The sequence below is a fragment of the Arabidopsis lyrata genome (genome assembly GCF_000004255.2).
Source record: "Arabidopsis lyrata subsp. lyrata unplaced genomic scaffold ARALYscaffold_1, whole genome shotgun sequence".
Lineage (NCBI taxonomy): Eukaryota > Viridiplantae > Streptophyta > Magnoliopsida > Brassicales > Brassicaceae > Arabidopsis > Arabidopsis lyrata.
Genome location: NW_003302555.1, coordinates 24,751,946 through 24,770,632, shown reverse-complemented (window position 1 = coordinate 24,770,632; position 18,687 = coordinate 24,751,946). Strand labels below are relative to the sequence as shown.

At 37.9% G+C, this 18,687-nt stretch overlaps 1 protein-coding gene across 1 annotated transcript; it reads left to right on the top strand.

The window, feature by feature from the left end:
- Nucleotides 1-7,966: 7,966 nt before the first annotated feature.
- LOC9327512 (4-substituted benzoates-glutamate ligase GH3.12) lies at nucleotides 7,967-17,148 on the top strand. The gene is made up of 3 exons (XM_002894079.2): nucleotides 7,967-8,468; nucleotides 8,544-8,645; nucleotides 15,743-17,148. The coding sequence occupies exons 1-3, from the start codon at nucleotides 8,200-8,202 to the stop codon at nucleotides 17,100-17,102; spliced, it is 1,731 nt and encodes a 576-aa protein (XP_002894125.1). The 5' UTR covers nucleotides 7,967-8,199; the 3' UTR covers nucleotides 17,103-17,148.
- Nucleotides 17,149-18,687: the final 1,539 nt, after the last annotated feature.

Genomic DNA, 18,687 nt, shown 5'->3' with positions numbered 1-18,687 from the left:
CAGATGCAAATGGATTTTAAAGAAAAAATTCAAGGCTGATGGTTCTATTGACAAGTTCAAGGCGAGGCTGGTGGCTCAAGGGTTTGCACAAAAACAGGGAGTAGACTATTTTGATACTTATGCTCCTGTTACCAAAATTGCTTCCATTCGCATGTTGCTTGCTGTTGCATCTGCTCATAAATTAGTTGTGCATCAAATGGATGTGAAAACAGCATTTTTAAATGGTGATTTGCATGAAGAAATTTATATGATGCAACCTGAGGGATTTATTATAGAAGGTCAGGAGAATAAAGTTTGCAAATTGATTAAGTCTCTTTATGGTCTTAAGCAAGCTCCTAAACAATGGTTTGAAAAATTTAGTAACACGTTGCTTGAAAATGGGTTTGTTTCAAATGAAGGTGATACGTGTGTGTTCTCTAAAGTGCATGAACATGGATACGTCATTATATGTTTATACGTAGATGACATGCTTATTCTTGGCACATCTCTCGAAATTGTTTGTGACACAAAGGTTTTCTTGAGTTCTAAATTTGACATGAAAGATTTAGGAGAAGCTGATGTCATTCTTGGAATTAAAGTTATTAAAACTGACTCTGGATTTTCTTTGAACCAGTCTCATTATATTGAAAAAATTCTAAAGAAATTTGGATATTGGGATGAACCTAGTGCTAAGTCTCCTTATGATTCATCTTTGCATTTGTGTCAAAATAGAGGAGAAAGTGTGAATCAATCTGAATATGCTAAGGTGATAGGCAGCGTAATGTATTTGATGAATTGCACTAGACCTGACATTGCATATGCTGTGAGTAGGTTGAGTAGATATACTCATAATCCTGGTTCTAATCACTGGTCGGCACTTAACCGCTTAATGCGATATCTAAAGGGAACTATAGATTGGAACTTGTGTTATTCTGGTACTTCTTGTGTTCTTGAAGCTTATTGTGATGCTAATTGGAGTTCAGATAATGATGAAGTGAATTCCACCAGTGGCTTTGTATTTACTTTGGCTGGTGGAGCTATAGCATGGAAATCTACTAAACAGACTTGTATTGCTCGTTCCACTATGGAATCTGAACTAATTGCTCTTGAATTGGCAGGACAAGAAGCTGAGTGGTTAAGAAACCTGCTAGCGGATTTTCCGATGATGGGAAGACCTTGTCCTTCCGTGTCTATGAGATGTGACTCTCAAGCTGCGATTGCTGTGGCGATGAACGCGCTGTATAACGGGAAGAAAAGGCATATACGTATGCGACATAAAGTGATAAGAAGCTTGATTGAAGCTGGAGTGTTATCACTAGAATTCGTGAGATCAGGGAAGAATATAGCTGATCCTCTCACGAAAGGCTTGTGTGGACGAATGGTCCTGGACACAGCAAAGGAAATGGGACTAAAGCCTTTTTCAGGTTAGATCATTCTGGATACCAAACCAAGAATTCTATTCACTTCTGAATTCTCGGTTCAAACTGGTCAAACGAAGGAATGATATTAATCTGATGATTGTTAAGTTCCCATGTTGTTGTCGTATGGAAGGTTGAGACATATGGTCTCTTAATGAACTTATTCCTGTATGGGGGTGTGAGACAACACACACTTGATAAGTCACCTAAATAAGTGTTAAGGTACAAACTGCCTAACTAGATGAGGTGTGGGCTAACTCACTAGAACACTTATGATGCAGGGTTGTAAGAAAGTTCTTGATACTTTGTATATGTTTTGCGAAACTCTCAAACTGTCTTTTTTGTTGATTCAAGTCTTTTAGACATCAACGGGTTTTTAATTTTTGAAACATGTGGGGGATTGTTGGGTATGTTTCTTCAAATTGTTTTGGGCCTTATGTTTTCGAAATGGGCTGTATAATTCACGTTGGTTTTGTGTTAATTAAGCTTTGATAAAATCTCTTTCTTCATAAAAAGGAAAAAGTCAAAATCGTGACTGCAACTTTTTCTCACCGACTTTGCAACGTTGAGGAAGAAGTGGGATTGTGAGAGTAAGATTTGGGGGCTGAAATCTCTCGTGAATAGTTGAGATTTGTGCCTATATAAGAAGGACTTTGGTCTTCGATCAGAACGATGAAAAACTCACATCTCTCTTCTTCTATCTTCTTCTTCCTCTTTATTTCAATTTATGGGTTTGAGAGTTTCATCTCTTTGAGTTGAGTGCACAATTCAATTGAGAGCAGAGTGAACCCTGGAGTGAGCCGTCTTGGTTATCTTGCACACCGGGATTAGGCGGTTTTTCGCTCAAGTGCAGTAGATTTTCTACGGCTCTGCAACTTTCGTTCTTCCTCGATTCTGGTTTCTAAGATCTGTTTCCAACAGAATGATTATTTATCTTTTACAAAACATGTTGAAAAATGGTTTCACTACAAGGCTAAAGAGTTTAGTTGAATTTTGATAGTTACATTATTTTTTTTATTCAATATGGATATTTTTTTTATGACGGAGAGAATTCGAAAAAAAAATAACCATTTCTGCTACGAAAAGCTTTTACAGTAGTTAAAAGCTAATTGTGGACATTCATATAGATGTTCATAATGTTGTTGACAAAAAAAATACTATATACTATATCTTCCCATATTTATATTGTCGAGTAGTAGTCATTTTCGTTTTCTCTGGAGTTTTAATAACCCTTATCAATGTTGTCTGATTTGCATTGTCTCTCGGATTCTCTTTGATTTTCACTTTATTTTGTGGACGTATAAAGTGATAATTTTTGCCACGAACCACGAATCCTTTCTTCTCCAGAACTGTCTCAACTCTCAAGCTTGTGGATCCGTCTCGATCAACCGAGTTTTAACTCTTTAGACCTTTACATGTAATTTTTGTTTTTTTTTACCTGGATTTCGTTGGAGAAAATATAATTGTAAACCACATATATATTGTTGTTAAATCTTTCTTGATGAATTTTTAATCAACACACAGTTTCTCCAAAGATGTGCGTACGATACTTACTAAAGGTTAGAGCATCTAGCTAAAGGCGTCTTTAAGAATAAGTTCTCTTTTGATTGGCATCAAACTCTTAACCATGTTTCCAACCAGAAACTCGATCATGTGGAGGGCTTTCTAATTCGCTGTGTTCCAAGCCACGGTGGTTTGGAAGGAGCGGAATGGTAGAAGACATGACGAAGATTCAAACTCTGCAGACCAACTAATCCGGTGGATAGACAAACAAGACCGAAACCAGTTATCAACAATCCGACAGATGGGAGATAAACGATACGAGCTAGGAGGGCTTCCAACAATGGCTTCAAAAGAGAGTATAAGTCTTTGATTTTTGCTTATGTTTTTCAATAAAAAATTTCGGCTATGATCTCTTCAAACTAATCGTTTGCATAAGTTGTAAAAATGTTTATTTTTCTTTTGAATTTAATCTAACATTATATTAAAAAATAAAAAATAAAGATTAGAACTGTATAAAGAAAGGGAAAAATCCCGAAAAAACCGCCATCTATTTTTTTTTTGGCCGTTTAATACGCGTGTTATTAAAATTGGAATAAAAATGCCTGGTTTAATTTCAATTGCCTTTTAAAATCGTCGTGTTTTAAAACTTGGTATAATCATACACCCGCGTTAACAGACGTTAACTCTACTAACGGAATGACTAACCGCGGTTAAATCCTTAACCCAGGGTGTATGATTCCACGGTCCTATATCTCCGCCGTTTCTTCCACCACCGTCGACTCTGTTTCCGTAGCTTTTCAGGAAACATCGAGTAGCGGCTACAAGGACGAATAATCCAACCCCAATCGCCGCCGCTAATATCCAAACAATAGCTCCGGCTGTTTTCTTCGGTCGTTCCTCGTTATGATGACCGTCTAGATCTGCATCTCCGGTGTTAAACCTATCAGAATTGCAAGGTTTTCCGATGACATCTCCGCAGAGACCTTCGTTTGAGGCGAAAAACGACGGATTCAGATGCGCTAACGAACAACTTGGAACTGGACCGATAAGCTGATTATACGAAACGTTGAAGGTTGTGATTGTCTTGGGGCTTCCAAAATCGGAAGGGATTGTTCCGGTTAAGAGATTATGAGAAAGATCTACGTCGGCGATTGACAGAAGCGTTGAAATCTCCCATGGAATGATTCCGGAGAGATGATTTTGACTGAGATTCAAACAGAGAAGCTTCTCGCAATGTCCGATGTCCCATGGAATCGTTCCGTTGAGTGAGTTTCCTTGTAGCTCAATACTGTAGAAGCTTTTGCAACCAACGTAATTTGGGATTTCACCGATCAAATTGCTGAAACTCGCTGAGAAGATCTGTAGATTCGGTGCTTTCCATATGTTTGCCGGTAATTTGCTGTGGAAGGAATTGGTAGAGAGATTTAAGTACTGAAGAACAGGTGCGGTAGCGAAATCTGCCGGAATTTGATCTGTGAATCTGTTGTTGCTTAAATCGACGAAAGTTAGATTACGTAGAGTGGAATCAATTGATTTAGAGAATCGGAAACTTGAAATTTGAATTCGTAAAATTTATGTTTGAATCGTCGAGAGGAGTACTTGACCGGAGCCCGGAGGAGATCATCAGCTTTAATGGAGAAGATGGAGAAAAACAAACTAAAAAAAAAACGTCAAAATGGGGATTCGAACCCAGGTTTAGTTGGGATGTCTTCCCGCATTTAACCATCTGGCTACAACAATATATTAGTAAATTTTCGGACAGAGAATGTATATATATACTTAAACAACCTGGGTTAAGGATTTAACCGCGGTTAGTCATTCCGTTAGTAGAGTTAACGTCTGTTAACGTGGGTGTATGATTATACCAAGTTTTAAAACACGACGATTTTAAAAGGCAATTGAAATTAAACCAGGCATTTTTATTCCAACTTTAATAACACGCGTATTAAACGGCCAAAAAAAATAGATGGCCGTTTTTTCGGGTTTTTTCCCTATAAAGAAAGAAACAATACTCATCATATTCATCATATATACTACAGATCTACAATAACTAAAACATGTAGTTTGTGATTTATTCTACAATAACTAAAACCACTATGACTCAAATCTGCACAATTCATTTTGTTGATAAAAAAAAAAGAATCAATTACCGGGTTGGCATTATTTCCATCAATTATTACCAGATCCGGACTGATTGTCCATACTTGTCGTTATAGGTATTTTCACCATAACGAAATGATGATTTTACCCTTCTTACATAGTTTCTGTTTTCTCCCCTGAGTCAAAATAAAAAAATTCGAAGCTTCTCCGTTAAGATTTGCTGGTCCATGTCCATCGTCTTTCTCTCTGACTTTACCTGATGAACAATTTCGAAGAACACACATAACAGAGATGCATATATGTGGTAACGATGACGAAATCAAACAATTGTGATGCAGATCTGTGATGAAGATGACGAGATGAACTGATTTACACACGTCGGAGATGCAGATCTATGATGATTGTGGTTGTTAAAAAACGCCGGCGACGAGAAACTTTTAATTTTTTTCCCTTTGGTTCACCCGTTACTAGTTCCTTTAGGGTTTAATTTTCATCAATTGAAATCTTTCTTTTATTCTTTGTAATCGGGCAATTGAAAGCACATATCTGAAATTATACCATCTTTTTCGATTGAATCGACAAGTTTTGCTTCATCTACTCCGATTGATGTGGCTTATTTCTCCAAGCCATAATCTTCCAGATTTAAAAATTGCTTATCATTCCCTTGGGTTTACCGTTTACCGGTTCTCTTAGGGTTTAGTTTCCATCACAGAGGAGGAAGATGAAGATCAGACGAAGATCCACAGTACAAATCGTTTTTGCAGCATCGTGGAGATATGAGGGGTAAAACTGTATTTTTCCTTAGCCCAAAAATGACTAATATTGTAAGCCCAGACAAAAAGTTCCCAAATTAAAAGTTGTAGCCCAACAAAGCCTCAAATCAGTAATAACCCCTAAAAAAATCTACAATAAAAAACAACAAATGTGACTTACAAATCATTTAAAAAAAATTAGTCACATCACTGTCTATGACAAAATGATTGATAATGGACAATTGAAGAACACATGAAATTCGTGTTCTAGTCCTTTATCTGCAATAAGTTAGCGTTCTTTTATAATTAAACTCCAAATCTTATGTACAAGACAAAGTATTAAAGTCTTTATTAAAGTCTTCAACAACCACTCGACTAAAAAATTTCCGTTAAAAATTTCGATTTAGTTATGTTAATTCTTAGCTAAAATAAATATAGCATGTTCCATGTTCCTATCCTTTAAAAGAAATTAAATTAATACTCTTTCTGTCCCAAATTATAAGATGTTTCAGGTTTTTTTTTTGTTCTATTTTATAAGATGTTTTCAGATTTTTAGACAAGTATTTAATGTATTTTAATTTAATAAATAACTAAAAAGCTTTTTGGTCAAGGTATTTCAAAAGACTAATTCTACATCCTCGTTACTTGTATTGCACCATTACTCTTTGTTATTAAATTACCATCTTCCATCTCAATATATTGCAAAGATCAAATTATCATGTATACGAAATAAACCTGCAACTAAAAAAATGGATCACAGTGAAAACAAATCAAAAGATGTTCTACCCATTAGCAAGACAAATCCTCACTACAAAATTTTCTTCTATTGTTGGAATTTTGTTTTAATCAAACAAAGAATCACTTTCGTAGTTTAGAATTGGAAAATTTAAATCAATATTAGAATCCATGAATAATGTGGTAAACCTTTGTGAGAATGAAGAGATTATATAAGGATAAACGATTGGGGCTTCTTTTTTTTTGGCTCCATTGTGAAACTTTGAATTTTTTTAGTGTTAAATTGTTTCTGAAAAAATGGCTCCAAATGAAAATTCTTCTAATAATTTGTTAATGATACGTCGGATAAAAGCTGTTAATGATAGCTATTTAAGTGGATTAAGAAAACAATAAAGTTGACCACTCTTTAAACTGGCCTTTTGCATTCTTATTAGATTTTTTTTCTTTTTTTTTCCTTGTTTTAATACTCATTTATTAAAGATTTTGTTATTAAAAAAATTCCTTAATTATCGTGCATTTAGGTGAAACATCTTATAATTTGGGACAGAAAGAGTATATTGGACAGCTTAATTTATTGTTAAATCCAGTCGCACAAGTTTCCAAGTTCTGACTTGCGTAATAATTTATACAAATCATAACAAATCGCTTGTGTGATAATTTCTATACAATATTCTCTTTTTTTTCTTTTTCTTTTTTCTGGTGATCAAACATAAAAATTAGTTTGTTTAGTATTATATACTACTATGACCCCTTAACAGAGATGAGAGATTTTTATTTTTTTTTTGTTAAAGCAGAGAGGAGAGATCAAAACCAAATTTTTTTTTTTGTGTGCAAAGAGATCAAAACCAAATAAACTAAATATTTTATTGAAATATGAGTATAAGTTTCGATCTGATGGATCATGGATCTAGAGGAGCTAACATTGAATGCAAAGAAGATACAAGGAAGACATGTTGGAAGAGATACTCACTTAATGGCAACACTGAATAGTACTAGTATTTTGTGGGTCACCAAATTCCAATTTGAATTGGTCCGAGTATCTGATTGTCGGTAAATAGCTCAATAGGTTTTTTATTAACAATTATATATATATATATATATATATATATCGTATATAATTAAATGTTATAATAATTAATAAAATAAACTAAAAGTTGCAATAATTTTTTAAGTAAACTAAATTTTGTAATGATTTAGTTGCAACCGTTTATGAAGAGTTACGATAAAAAGATACAACCATATAAGATATTTATTTGGATAATAATTTTTTTAAAAATCACAATCGTAAAATATATATTTTTAATTTTTTTTTTATAAAAATAATTTTTAACAAAAAAAATTACGATAAAAAATAAAAAGATATATAATTTACAAAAAGTATTTATTGAGATTGTTATTATTATACTCCTATTTATATAGATTATTATGAAAACCAACGATCACACCTTATGCTCTGTCGGTTTGGTTTTTCGACAAACAAACAAACAAAAATATTATATTTGACAGGTTAGGCCAGTGTTCGAATGGATTGGCAGGCATTTCTAAGTTTTGTGACTTCAATAATTGATCTATACAAATCAAATTAAATAGTTTTGTCCCGTTTTGATTTTGTCTAGACATTAATTCTTTTAGTGCTATATATTGCTAAGAACCCCTTACTAAGATATAAAAAAAACAAATACATCAAAGTGAACTAGAGAACAAGACCAAATATGAGTTTAAGCGTTGAGCTCAAGGATCTGGAGGTGTTAACAACGAATGCGAAGCAAATACAAGACGACGTATTGAAGGAGATACTCACACTTAACGCCAACACAGAGTATGTCCAACGCTTTCTCCATGGAAGCTCTGATAAAGAGTTGTTCAAGAAGAACATACCGGTGGTGAGCTACGGTGATGTCAAGCCTTATATCGAGCGTGTTGCGAATGGAGAGCCCTCGGATGTGATTTCGGGTGAACCCATTACGAGATTCGTCCAAAGGTACATAAATTTATCATTATGATTAATCAATGGATCAAGTACTAGTTTTGATTTGAAGGTGTTGGTTGTGTGTAGCTCGGGAACCTCAGGAGGGATACATAAAATATTTCCAGTGAACGATAAGTACATAGAGAAGCTGGGATACCTTGTGGATGTATCCTCTTTCATTACTTCCAAGTAATTCTTTAACTGTTGCTACACTAAATATAAGTTATAACTATATATTGGTTCATAGATTTCAATTGATTTAGAATTCCAAAACAAAATCAAGTTATTAAATCTTTTTTTTTTTTTTTTTTTTTTTTGAAAACGATGCTTATATTAAAAAAGACGAAACAGTCAACTCCCAAGAGGAGGATACAAACTTGACGCTAAGGCCGCCTTAGCCAAACTGTCAGCCTCAGCATTGTACATACGAGAAACATGGTGAAATGAGCAAGAAAGAAAACCAGAGCACAACCTTCTGATATCTTCTAAAATGCCATCTATTTCGTTAGCTTGTCCATCAGCCACGAGTAGACAGACCAGAATTTGACAATCTGAGAAACAAGCTAACCTGGAAACACCCAAAGCCAAAGCCGCCGTGATCGCTGCTTTCATGGCGAGAGCCTCTGCTACAAGAGCTGAGGCAACAAAGGGTCGAGAAGAGGATCCATGCTGGATAACCACCTTTTGTGGATCTTTAAAAATCCAGCCCATACCACAAACATTTTTCTGCTCCAACCAAGAAGCATCAGAGAAGCAAGAAACCGCATCGCAGTGATCTGGGCCTCGCTCCTTAGCCTTCTGATTTGGTTTCTTCTGAGACTGCGTCCCCTTAGCTGCTTGCCAGCTCTTGCCTCTTTAATCGCTTTCAGCAGAGTGTCATCCTCAGTCACCACCTTATCTTCAAAGAGTAGTAGGTTCCGCGCTTTCCACAAGAACCAGAGGATCCATGGGAACAGAGGTGTGGTTCCCAGACCAACAGGTGGTAAAGACACCATCTTCCCCGCCTTAACCAACAAACTCTGAAAAGAGTCCACACTGTTCACCGCCACCTTGCCCATCGCAGGGACCTGCTCCCAGACTTTACAAGCAAAGGGACATCTAAGGAAGATATGCAGCGAGTCTTCCTCTTCTCCGCATCTTTTACAAAGTGCAGCTGCAGCAACACCTCTAACTGCGAGGTCCTTTCCCAAAGGTAGAGCATTCCGGGCTGCTTTCCACAAGAATATTCTCAACTTAGGTGAAGTACAAACTTTCCACACATTGGTGCTCCATTTGAAACTATCCACTTGAGTTAGAAAAGTAGCAGGTTGATCTAACAAGTAACCTGACTTAGAGGTATAAATACCCGCTTTTAAAGGCAACCATCTTAGCTTGTCCGGCTTAGGTCTTGAACTCAAAATCAGCTTGAGTATATCTTCCTCATGATGAGGTACATGCTTTCTAATGGCCTCAAGGTTCCACAAAGTGGTTTGAGGCTGAAAGAGATCTTTAACTTTCAAATTCGTGTCTTTAAGGGGAGGGGGACCAACTGGACACAATGGAACAGATGGGGACAACCACGGTGAATTCCAAACATTTGTTGATTCCCCATCTCCAATTATCCATCCCAAACCTTTTTTTAAAATCTCTCTTCCCTCCATTATTCCCCTCCACCCATGGGAAGCATTTGCGGGAATACTCGCCTCCATAAAGGAGGAAGAATGGCAATACTTGCCCACTAGAACTTGAGCTAAAAGAGAATCCGGATGTTGCAAGATCTTCCAACCTATTTTTGCAAGAAGAGAATTATTGAAAGAGGCAATCTCTCGAAAGCCTAGTCCTCCATTCTCTTTGCTTAAGGTAAGCTTCTCCCAAGCTACCCAACACATCTTCTTCTTATTCGGCTTATCGTCCCACCAAAAGCGAGTAAGAACCGATTGGATTCTCTTACAAAGTGACAATGGCAACTTGAAGCAAGACATGGCATACGAAGGCATAGACGCAAGGACCGCCTTTAAAAGCACTTGCTTTCCGGCTCCGGAAAGGAATCTGTTAGACCATGAGAGAGCCCTTTGTTGTATTTTATCCACAATACCCGTGAATATGTCCTTTTTCCTTCTTCCGAAGTGCTCGGGGAGTCCAAGGTACTTTCCAATGCCTCCTTCAATACTAATTCCCAAGCACTTCTTTACTCTCTCTCTAACTTCCGGTGGTGTTTTGGAAGAGAAAGTGATTCCGGATTTCATCACATTGATACTTTGTCCCGAGGCCTCTTCATAGCTTTTAAGAATTTTCATTAGAGCCTCACAACTTTTCACACTAGTTTTACTAAAAAACATAGTGTCATCCGCGAAGAGGAGATGATTGATGAGAGGACTTCTTCGGGAAACTCGTACACCCGGAAGATTTCCTTTTCTTTGAGCGCTTAGGCAAAGTCCCGAGAGCACCTCCGTGCAAAGTATAAAGAGATACGGCGAGAGAGGATCTCCTTGACGGAGTCCTCGGGAAGGAATTACTAGGCCATGAGGAGCACCATTAATGAGGAAAGCATAGCTAACCGAGGATACGCATTCTAATACCCAACCAATCCACAACTTGTGGAACCCTAAACGTTTTAGGACCGCATGAAGGAAAGGCCACTCAATTCGATCATAAGCCTTGCTCATGTCCGTTTTAACCGCCATTGAACAATGAACTTTAGCTCCGGAGACCTTAAGGAAGTGTAGCATTTCATGCGTGATTAAAACATTATCCGAGATAGCTCGTCCCGGCACAAAAGCTGACTGATGCTTAGAGATCAAAGAGGATAATAGAGGCTACAACCTTTTAGATAAAATCTTTGCGATTATCTTGTAGTGCACGCTACAAAGGGCGATAGGCCTATAATCTGAAACTTTCTTTGGCCCTAACACTTTAGGGATTAACCTAACATGAGTTTCATTATGGCGTTGATGAAGCTCTTCTCTCACAAAGAAGTCTCTGATCTCACAAGCCACATCTTTACCAACTATATCCCAAAAAGAATGGTAAAAGCCCGCCGAAAAGCCATCAGGTCCAGGCGCTTTATCAGCATGGATACCTAGAACTGCGTCATGAATTTCCTCATACGACGGGATCCTAGTCAGATTAGCATTCATTGTCTCTGTAATTTGTGGCTGAATAGCCTCCTCTACCACCTGTAGTTGACTACACGAGACTGAAGAAAATAACTTCTCATAGAACTTAGAAACTGTCTCTGCTATTTGTTTTTCCTCAAATTGTTCTCTTCCATCCTCTGCCACAATAACTGAGAAATGATTCATGGCCTTCCTACCCTTGGTCACCGCATGGAAGAAGCTCGTGTTTTGGTCTCCTTCCTGCAACCATTGTATTCTGCTCCTTTGGCGCCAAATAGCTTCTTCCTCTTGATAGGCCGATTTTAGTTGTCCTGAGAGTAAAGTAATTTGCTCCACATCAGGTATTGTGGCAGAGAGCTCTTCTTCCAGTCTCTCTTGTTTCTCTTTAATAAACTTTACTTTACTCTCAAGTTGATCCTTTGCCCACTGAATAAGATTACGTCTACATCTCCCAAACTTGGAGAACAGAGACTCTGCTTCCCACGGGTGCCATGATTCAGAAATGAGAGTATGAATTTCCTCCTTGCCTCTCAGGCTTCTATTGAACCTAAAAGATCCTTTATTCTTGATCTTAGTGGGATCAAAGAAGGTGATCAAAGGCCTATGATCCGACCCCTCAAACCTGAGGTACTTGCATCTGCCAGCTGGAAATGATTCAGCCCAGGCCACATTAGCCATCACTCTGTCCAACCTAGACAGGATAAAGTGAGAATTTCTCTGTCCTCTCCAAGACAACTTATTCCCAGAGTGTTGTACCTCCCAAAGACCATTTTGCGAAATAAAGCTCCGGAAAGGTATAAAGCTACCTTCTGCTCTTGCTGGCCCTCCAATCTTCTCTGAGTTATCCACCATTTCGTTGAAGTCTCCCATAAGGAGCCAGGCCTCATCTCTCTCCGCTCCCAAATCAGAAATCGCATCCCAAATAGCTTGTCTATCTTCCACTTGTGGCGCCCCATAGGTGAAAGTTAAGAAGGAGGTGCTGTTTTGGAAAGTGATTTTTGAGTCAATAAAATTTTGTGAAGAGGAGAGCACTTCTACAACAACATCATCCTTCCAAAACAGAGCAAGTCCCCCACTTAAGCCTTGTGGAGGGACAATACAATGACTAACAAAACCAAGAGACTGCACATGTTTCAAAACTACATCATCTTGGTTCTTTGTTTCCATGAGAAAGAGTATATTAGGGGAGAAGTCATTGCGGATCTCCCTTAATCTTGGAACTGTCAGATCTCCACCAATACCCTGACAGTTCCAGCTTCCCACCACTAAGGAAGAGGATTTGGCGGTTTTTGAAAATCCACCTTAGGTTTTGTCTTCTTTGCTGCAGGAATAAGCTTAACTGGTGGCTGCGATCCTTGAGACTCCGAGATTGGACCCTTATCTGAAGGTACTTGATCAGGACAAAGCCTCTTCCTTGCTGACGTTACTTTTGGCTTAGTCGCATTTCGTTTCTTTGAACTTGCACCTTGTAGTGGGCTTCTGATCCCTCTTTGGACTGTATTCCCTGTTCTTTTCCTCTTCGAAGTATTTTTCTGCGTTGGGGGTTTTACAGGGATAGAAACAGTGATCTCATGTTGTGTCTCACCAAGTCTCTGAGAAGCTGGTCTTCTTAACTCCTCTGGTGGATCAACATTACCAACAGAAAGTCTGTGTCCCAAGGTAGGATGAATTGGTTTAGAGCTTGACCCAGTCAATAGACCCACATTACGACCCGGATAAACCTGCTCTTCATCACCTAAGTACTGGATGTTAACATCCTGAAGCCTGCCTGACATGGAGGAAGACACTCCTGCCAAGGAGTTATGAGCCAGACCTAGTTCACCTCCTGAGAGTCTCTCCTTTACAGGCCTGCGAGATTTCGGTGAGCTCTGTTCTCCAATTCTAACCGGTGGTGGTGGCAGCTCCTGGGAAGTCTTATTTTTCGATTGTGGTGTGTTCAGAACTTCATGCCTTACAGGGTTGGACTCCCTGTGTGATACCAGTTGTTCCCTGCCTCCTCCACTTGTAGGATCATGACTCCTTTGTTGTCTATCAGAAGATTGTCTTCTTCTCCACTCAGAGTCATAATGTTTGCTTACTGAGTTTCTATCCAGATTCTGAGATCGAAGTGGTCTCTGAGAGAATTCAATAGAGGAAACCCTATGAGAGCTTCTGCGCTCATCTCTTCTTTGATGATCCTCTCTTCTTCTTCTATCAGAAGTACCCCTACCTCTCTCCCTAGATGGAAAAGCCCTTGGAGGTGATCTCCTTCTTGTTAGAGATTTAGAGGTTGGCCTTCTCTGAGCTCTGAATCTTCTATCTCTGATTGGACTATCTTGCTGATCCCTAAGGGCTTTGCTTCTACCTCTCTCATTTCCCTCCTCAGGTCTGACTGACGAGGCTGGCCGCCTGTGATCATCCTCTCTGAGATTCTCTCCTCTAAGTGGGCAGTCTTTCTTCTCATGGTTCAGTGAAAAACAGTCAAAGCAGTGTTTTTCCAGCCTCTCATATTCAAGATTAATCATAACTGTCTCTCCTGATGGTAACAAGATGGGTAGTTGCTTCTCCAACGGTTGCAGGGCATTAATGTACCCTAATCCTTACCCCTAGCGTATCAGTAGTCTCCACCTTTCCCAACCCATCTCCGATGGCTCGCAGAGCTTTTTCAGTCCAGTAGTGCTGCGGGACCCCTTGAAGCTGGATCCAGAAGAGGATGGAAGGAAAGTCTTCAGAGATAACCGGTTCCCACCTTTGGATGATAAACATCCAGTGCTTAAAGTGAAATGGGGACCAGCATAGAACCAACTGGAGATCCTCTTCCCTTTTAAAAGAAAACTGAAATTTTCCTTGTCCTAGCTCCATTCCAGAAACTCTGTCTTCTAAATTCCAAAACTGCAGCATGTAGTTCACAAGAGCTTTTGCATTTTGGACTCTTGGGTTCGAAACACGACCAACAAGGGTGAGAGCATTCTTCTCTATGAGTTCCTGGTTGTCTCCCTCCGGTATACGAATCGGTGACCTGACTTTAGGTTTGCTTGGAGACGCCACCCACTTTGCTTTCTCTTGTCTGGAGAAACGCTGCGACATGATGAGAAGGAAGTTGAAACAGGGTTCAGGTTTTCATTTACAGAAACACTACTGTAAAACAGAGCAGACCAAAAACCACCAAGAAGCAACGCACACAACTCTAACTCTAGGTCTTCGAGTAAACAGGAACTACTAAAACCCCTGGTTTAGTACCGTTGACTTGCCGAGAAAACACAAACTCCAAGGGGGAGTACAATCTCCACTCTGGAGTACAAACCCAACTAGGGACTTATGTTGGAAAAACTTCAAACAGAGCCATTTCGCAGCTCTTAACTACAGATACCGCCAGAACCTTACCAAGGAAAGAGAAACCGAGCAAAAATAACCGAAGAAACGAACTTTGAAGAAATTTACTCAAAAATTTTTTTGAATAAATGTCGTCGGGAAAAACAGTTGCGGTGGCTAGAAGCTTTTCCACGGTGGAGATGATGGTAGTTGCGGTGGAAATGCGAGACTCGAGAGTAATTTAAGAGCACCTCGAAAACCGTGCCTGGGAGAGAAAAACAAGTTTTAAATCGAATCAGTTTTTAAAATTAAATCTTTGATTTTAAAATCCTTGTGGAAATCAGTTATTATTCATTCATTGATTTCAGAATTTTTTTTTTTTTTTTTTTTGCTGAAAAAATTTCAACCAATTTATAAAAGACAAATGTATATATTTAATTCAAGAAAGCGCAAGGCGCTAAGTGGGCGGGGACCCAGTGCCTAGCGCCTAGAACGTCTAATCGGGGCCTAGGCGATTTTTTAGGCGGTTTAGACGTTTATAACATAAAACATTATAAATATGATATTATATATAAAAGTTATATAAAACTAAAAATTATGAAATTATAAACAAAAACTAAATAAAACATTTATTTATATTTATATTAAACAATATATGAATATTTATAACTATATATATAAATAAAACTCTAATTGAAATTGAAAAAAATACATTAAACAAGTTCTATGTAATTTTAGGCGGTCAAGGCGGTTATCTAGGCGTCGCATGAGAGCCTAACGCCTAGTCGGGGCCTAGGCGACCGCGTAGACCGCTTTTTAGAACACATTATTTATATACCCTGGTTTTTTTTTTTCTTAGCTTCCACGACTAAGATTGAACTCGTTCTACGTACTTTATAGGCATTTCAATGACAACGTAGCTGAGAAAGGAAAGAAAATGGCGTTTCTTTACAACAGATTAGAATCCAAAACTCCCTCCGGATTACCCGTTTCTTCATCATTTACAAGCTATTTCATGAGCGATTACTTCAAAAACCGGCCATCAAAATGTAATTCTGAGTACACAAGCCCCGACCAAGTTATATTTTGCCCCGACAACAACCAAAGTATGTATTGTCATCTTCTATGCGGGCTGTCCCAGAGAGAAAAGGTTGTGGGAGTTAGTGCAACATTTGCTCATGCCTTGGTCAAAGCACTCAATGCTCTTCAAATTTACTGGAAGGAATTGTCTAGTAATATCCGATCAGGTCATGTTAGTGAGTGGATCACTGACACTAACTGTAGAAACTCTGTCTCGGCCACTCTTGGAGGACCGGATCTTGAATTGGCCGATATGATTGAACGAGAATGCAGCAACAACTCGTGGGAAGGTATCATCACACGACTTTGGCCCAAAGCAAAATTTATTGAATGCATTGTTACAGGACAAATGGCTCAATACATTCCAACATTGGAGTTTTATTCCAACAAGCTTCCTATAGTTTCCATGATATATGGGTCTTCTGAAAGTATATTTGGGGTGAATGTGGATCCTTTATCCAAACCACAAGATGTGTCCTACACATTTCTGCCTAATATCTCCTACTTTGAGTTTCTACCTGTTGATCACGAGGAAGATATGAACAACATTGTTGATCTTGTCAACGTCAAGCTCGGGTGCTATTATGAAACCGTGGTTACCAGTTATTTTGGTCTACACAGATATCTTGTTGGAGATATTCTACAGGTGACTGGATTTTACAATAAGACACCTCAATTTAGATTTGTACGCAGAAAGAATACTGTTTTAAGCGTCAATAGTGAAGCAACAACTGAAGAGGACATTTTAAGAGGGTTGGCTCGTGCGACCCTTGTTCTTGAGTCTTCAAATTCAATGTTGATGGGCTTCACATGCTATGCATATATCTCCACTTTTCCAGGTCACTACGTTTTTTACTGGGAACTCAAAGCAAAAGATGTTAACGATGTTGTTGAACTTGATGAAAAAGTGTTGGCAGAATGTTGCAATGCGTTAGAGGAATCGTTTGGTTCTCTTTATAAGAGACTAAGGAGTAAGGATGGGTCAGTTGGAGCTCTCGAGATAAGAGTGGTGCAACAAGGAACATTTGATTCTCTCATGGAATATTTCATCTCCAAAGGTTGTTCGAGTGCTCAATACAAGACACCTATGTGTATCAACTCTTCTGAAGCCTTGGCAGTTCTTGAAGATAAGGTTCTTGCTCGATTCTACAGCGAAAAATCTCCTCCTCTTGACTTATAACTCTTTGTATTCTAATTGCTTTGAATAAAGAATAAGTCGTGGAAAACAACATGAAACAAAAGCACTTAATTAAGTTGTTTGTATGCCTGTTGTAATAACGGAAATGTGGGTAAGTAATGTTATTTGGAAACATTGGAGAAACATTTTCATAACTAGCACCACAATTTTTCCATTTTCTTATCAAATCTTGCAAATTTTTGTACTTGATGATAAAATGGATTTGCTCTAAATTTTTACAAAAGAAATTTTAAATAAATCTAACCCTGGCCGATCGACTTTCCAATTGGATTGGGTCTATCACGAACTGATCTGTGGCTGAGTTGGATTTCTATAAATTTCAAAATCTTTTAAACCGGATTAAAAAACCCGTAAAAACTCGTGAGTGTGAGGATGATCCAAACTAATCGATTAATTAGCTCCGGTTCAATAAGTTTTACTAAATTTCTAAACATCAACAATTTATAGTTATATGTTCATTATTTAACAGTGGGAATTCTTTTTAGTCCTCTTAAATCTACTATACATTTTTGCAACACTTTTTGGGGATCCTAATCGGGTCGGATATTTTTCAATTTTGACCCGGAATTTTGTCCAATCGGATCATTCCTTATAAGAGATTTTGACCCGAATTATTTTCAATCGGATCTTGACTAAGGAGGGGTTATTGGATCATGGATTTATAAGGAATTAGAAATCCAAACAAAAACCATTTGTTATTCAATCATTGATTTTAAAATCTTAATTAATCAAATCAAGATTTCCTAAACAAAATTATCTACAATCTTCCATCATATTCAATAGAATCTATATTGTTACTTCACGAAATTGTAATTCTCCCTTAAATTTCTCTCACATTCATTGTTAGTTTCCCGTATCTTTGATATTCTACTTCTCCCCCAAGATTTTTCTCAAATCGATTTGACCTTAACCCTAGACATCTAAGTTCTCTATAAATATTTCTATTCATTCTATTTTCTACATCATCAAGCAATTACCTCATTTCTTCATATTCTCCTTCATTCATCAAATCTAGCAATGACGGCTTCCTTTGCTTTTCTCAGAGATGACAACATGGCAAGCTGAAGTGAGGGTTCTTCATAGCTGAAAATCACACAACAAGAATTGGTGAGACCTTGGACATGGTGTTGGCTGATGTGTAAGTGAGCTTCCAAAATTGAGTCTATAGTATCATTATTCTTTTTAAAACATCATATGCAAATACTCACAAATTTTTTTTACAGAGAACAATTCAAGCCAACCAATCATCACAACACGGGATTCCTCTATCAAACTGTTGTTACATGGGTTGATCCTCTGTCTGATTCTCACACGGATACAATCTCGCTCTTTTTCATTTGAATGTGGTTATTCTTTTTTTTTTTTTTTTTTTTTTGGTCAAACTGGTTTTATAGATAAATAGACGATCCTTACAAAGCAGAAGTAGTTAAAACAGGTAAAGAAGATAAGGCAGCCTTTACCAATGCATCAGCTAACATATTAGACTTGCGTGGAACAAAAGGAAACTTGATAGATGATAGCGAACGACTAAAGAAGGCAATTTCATGGAGAATCCCTTGAAGCTCGT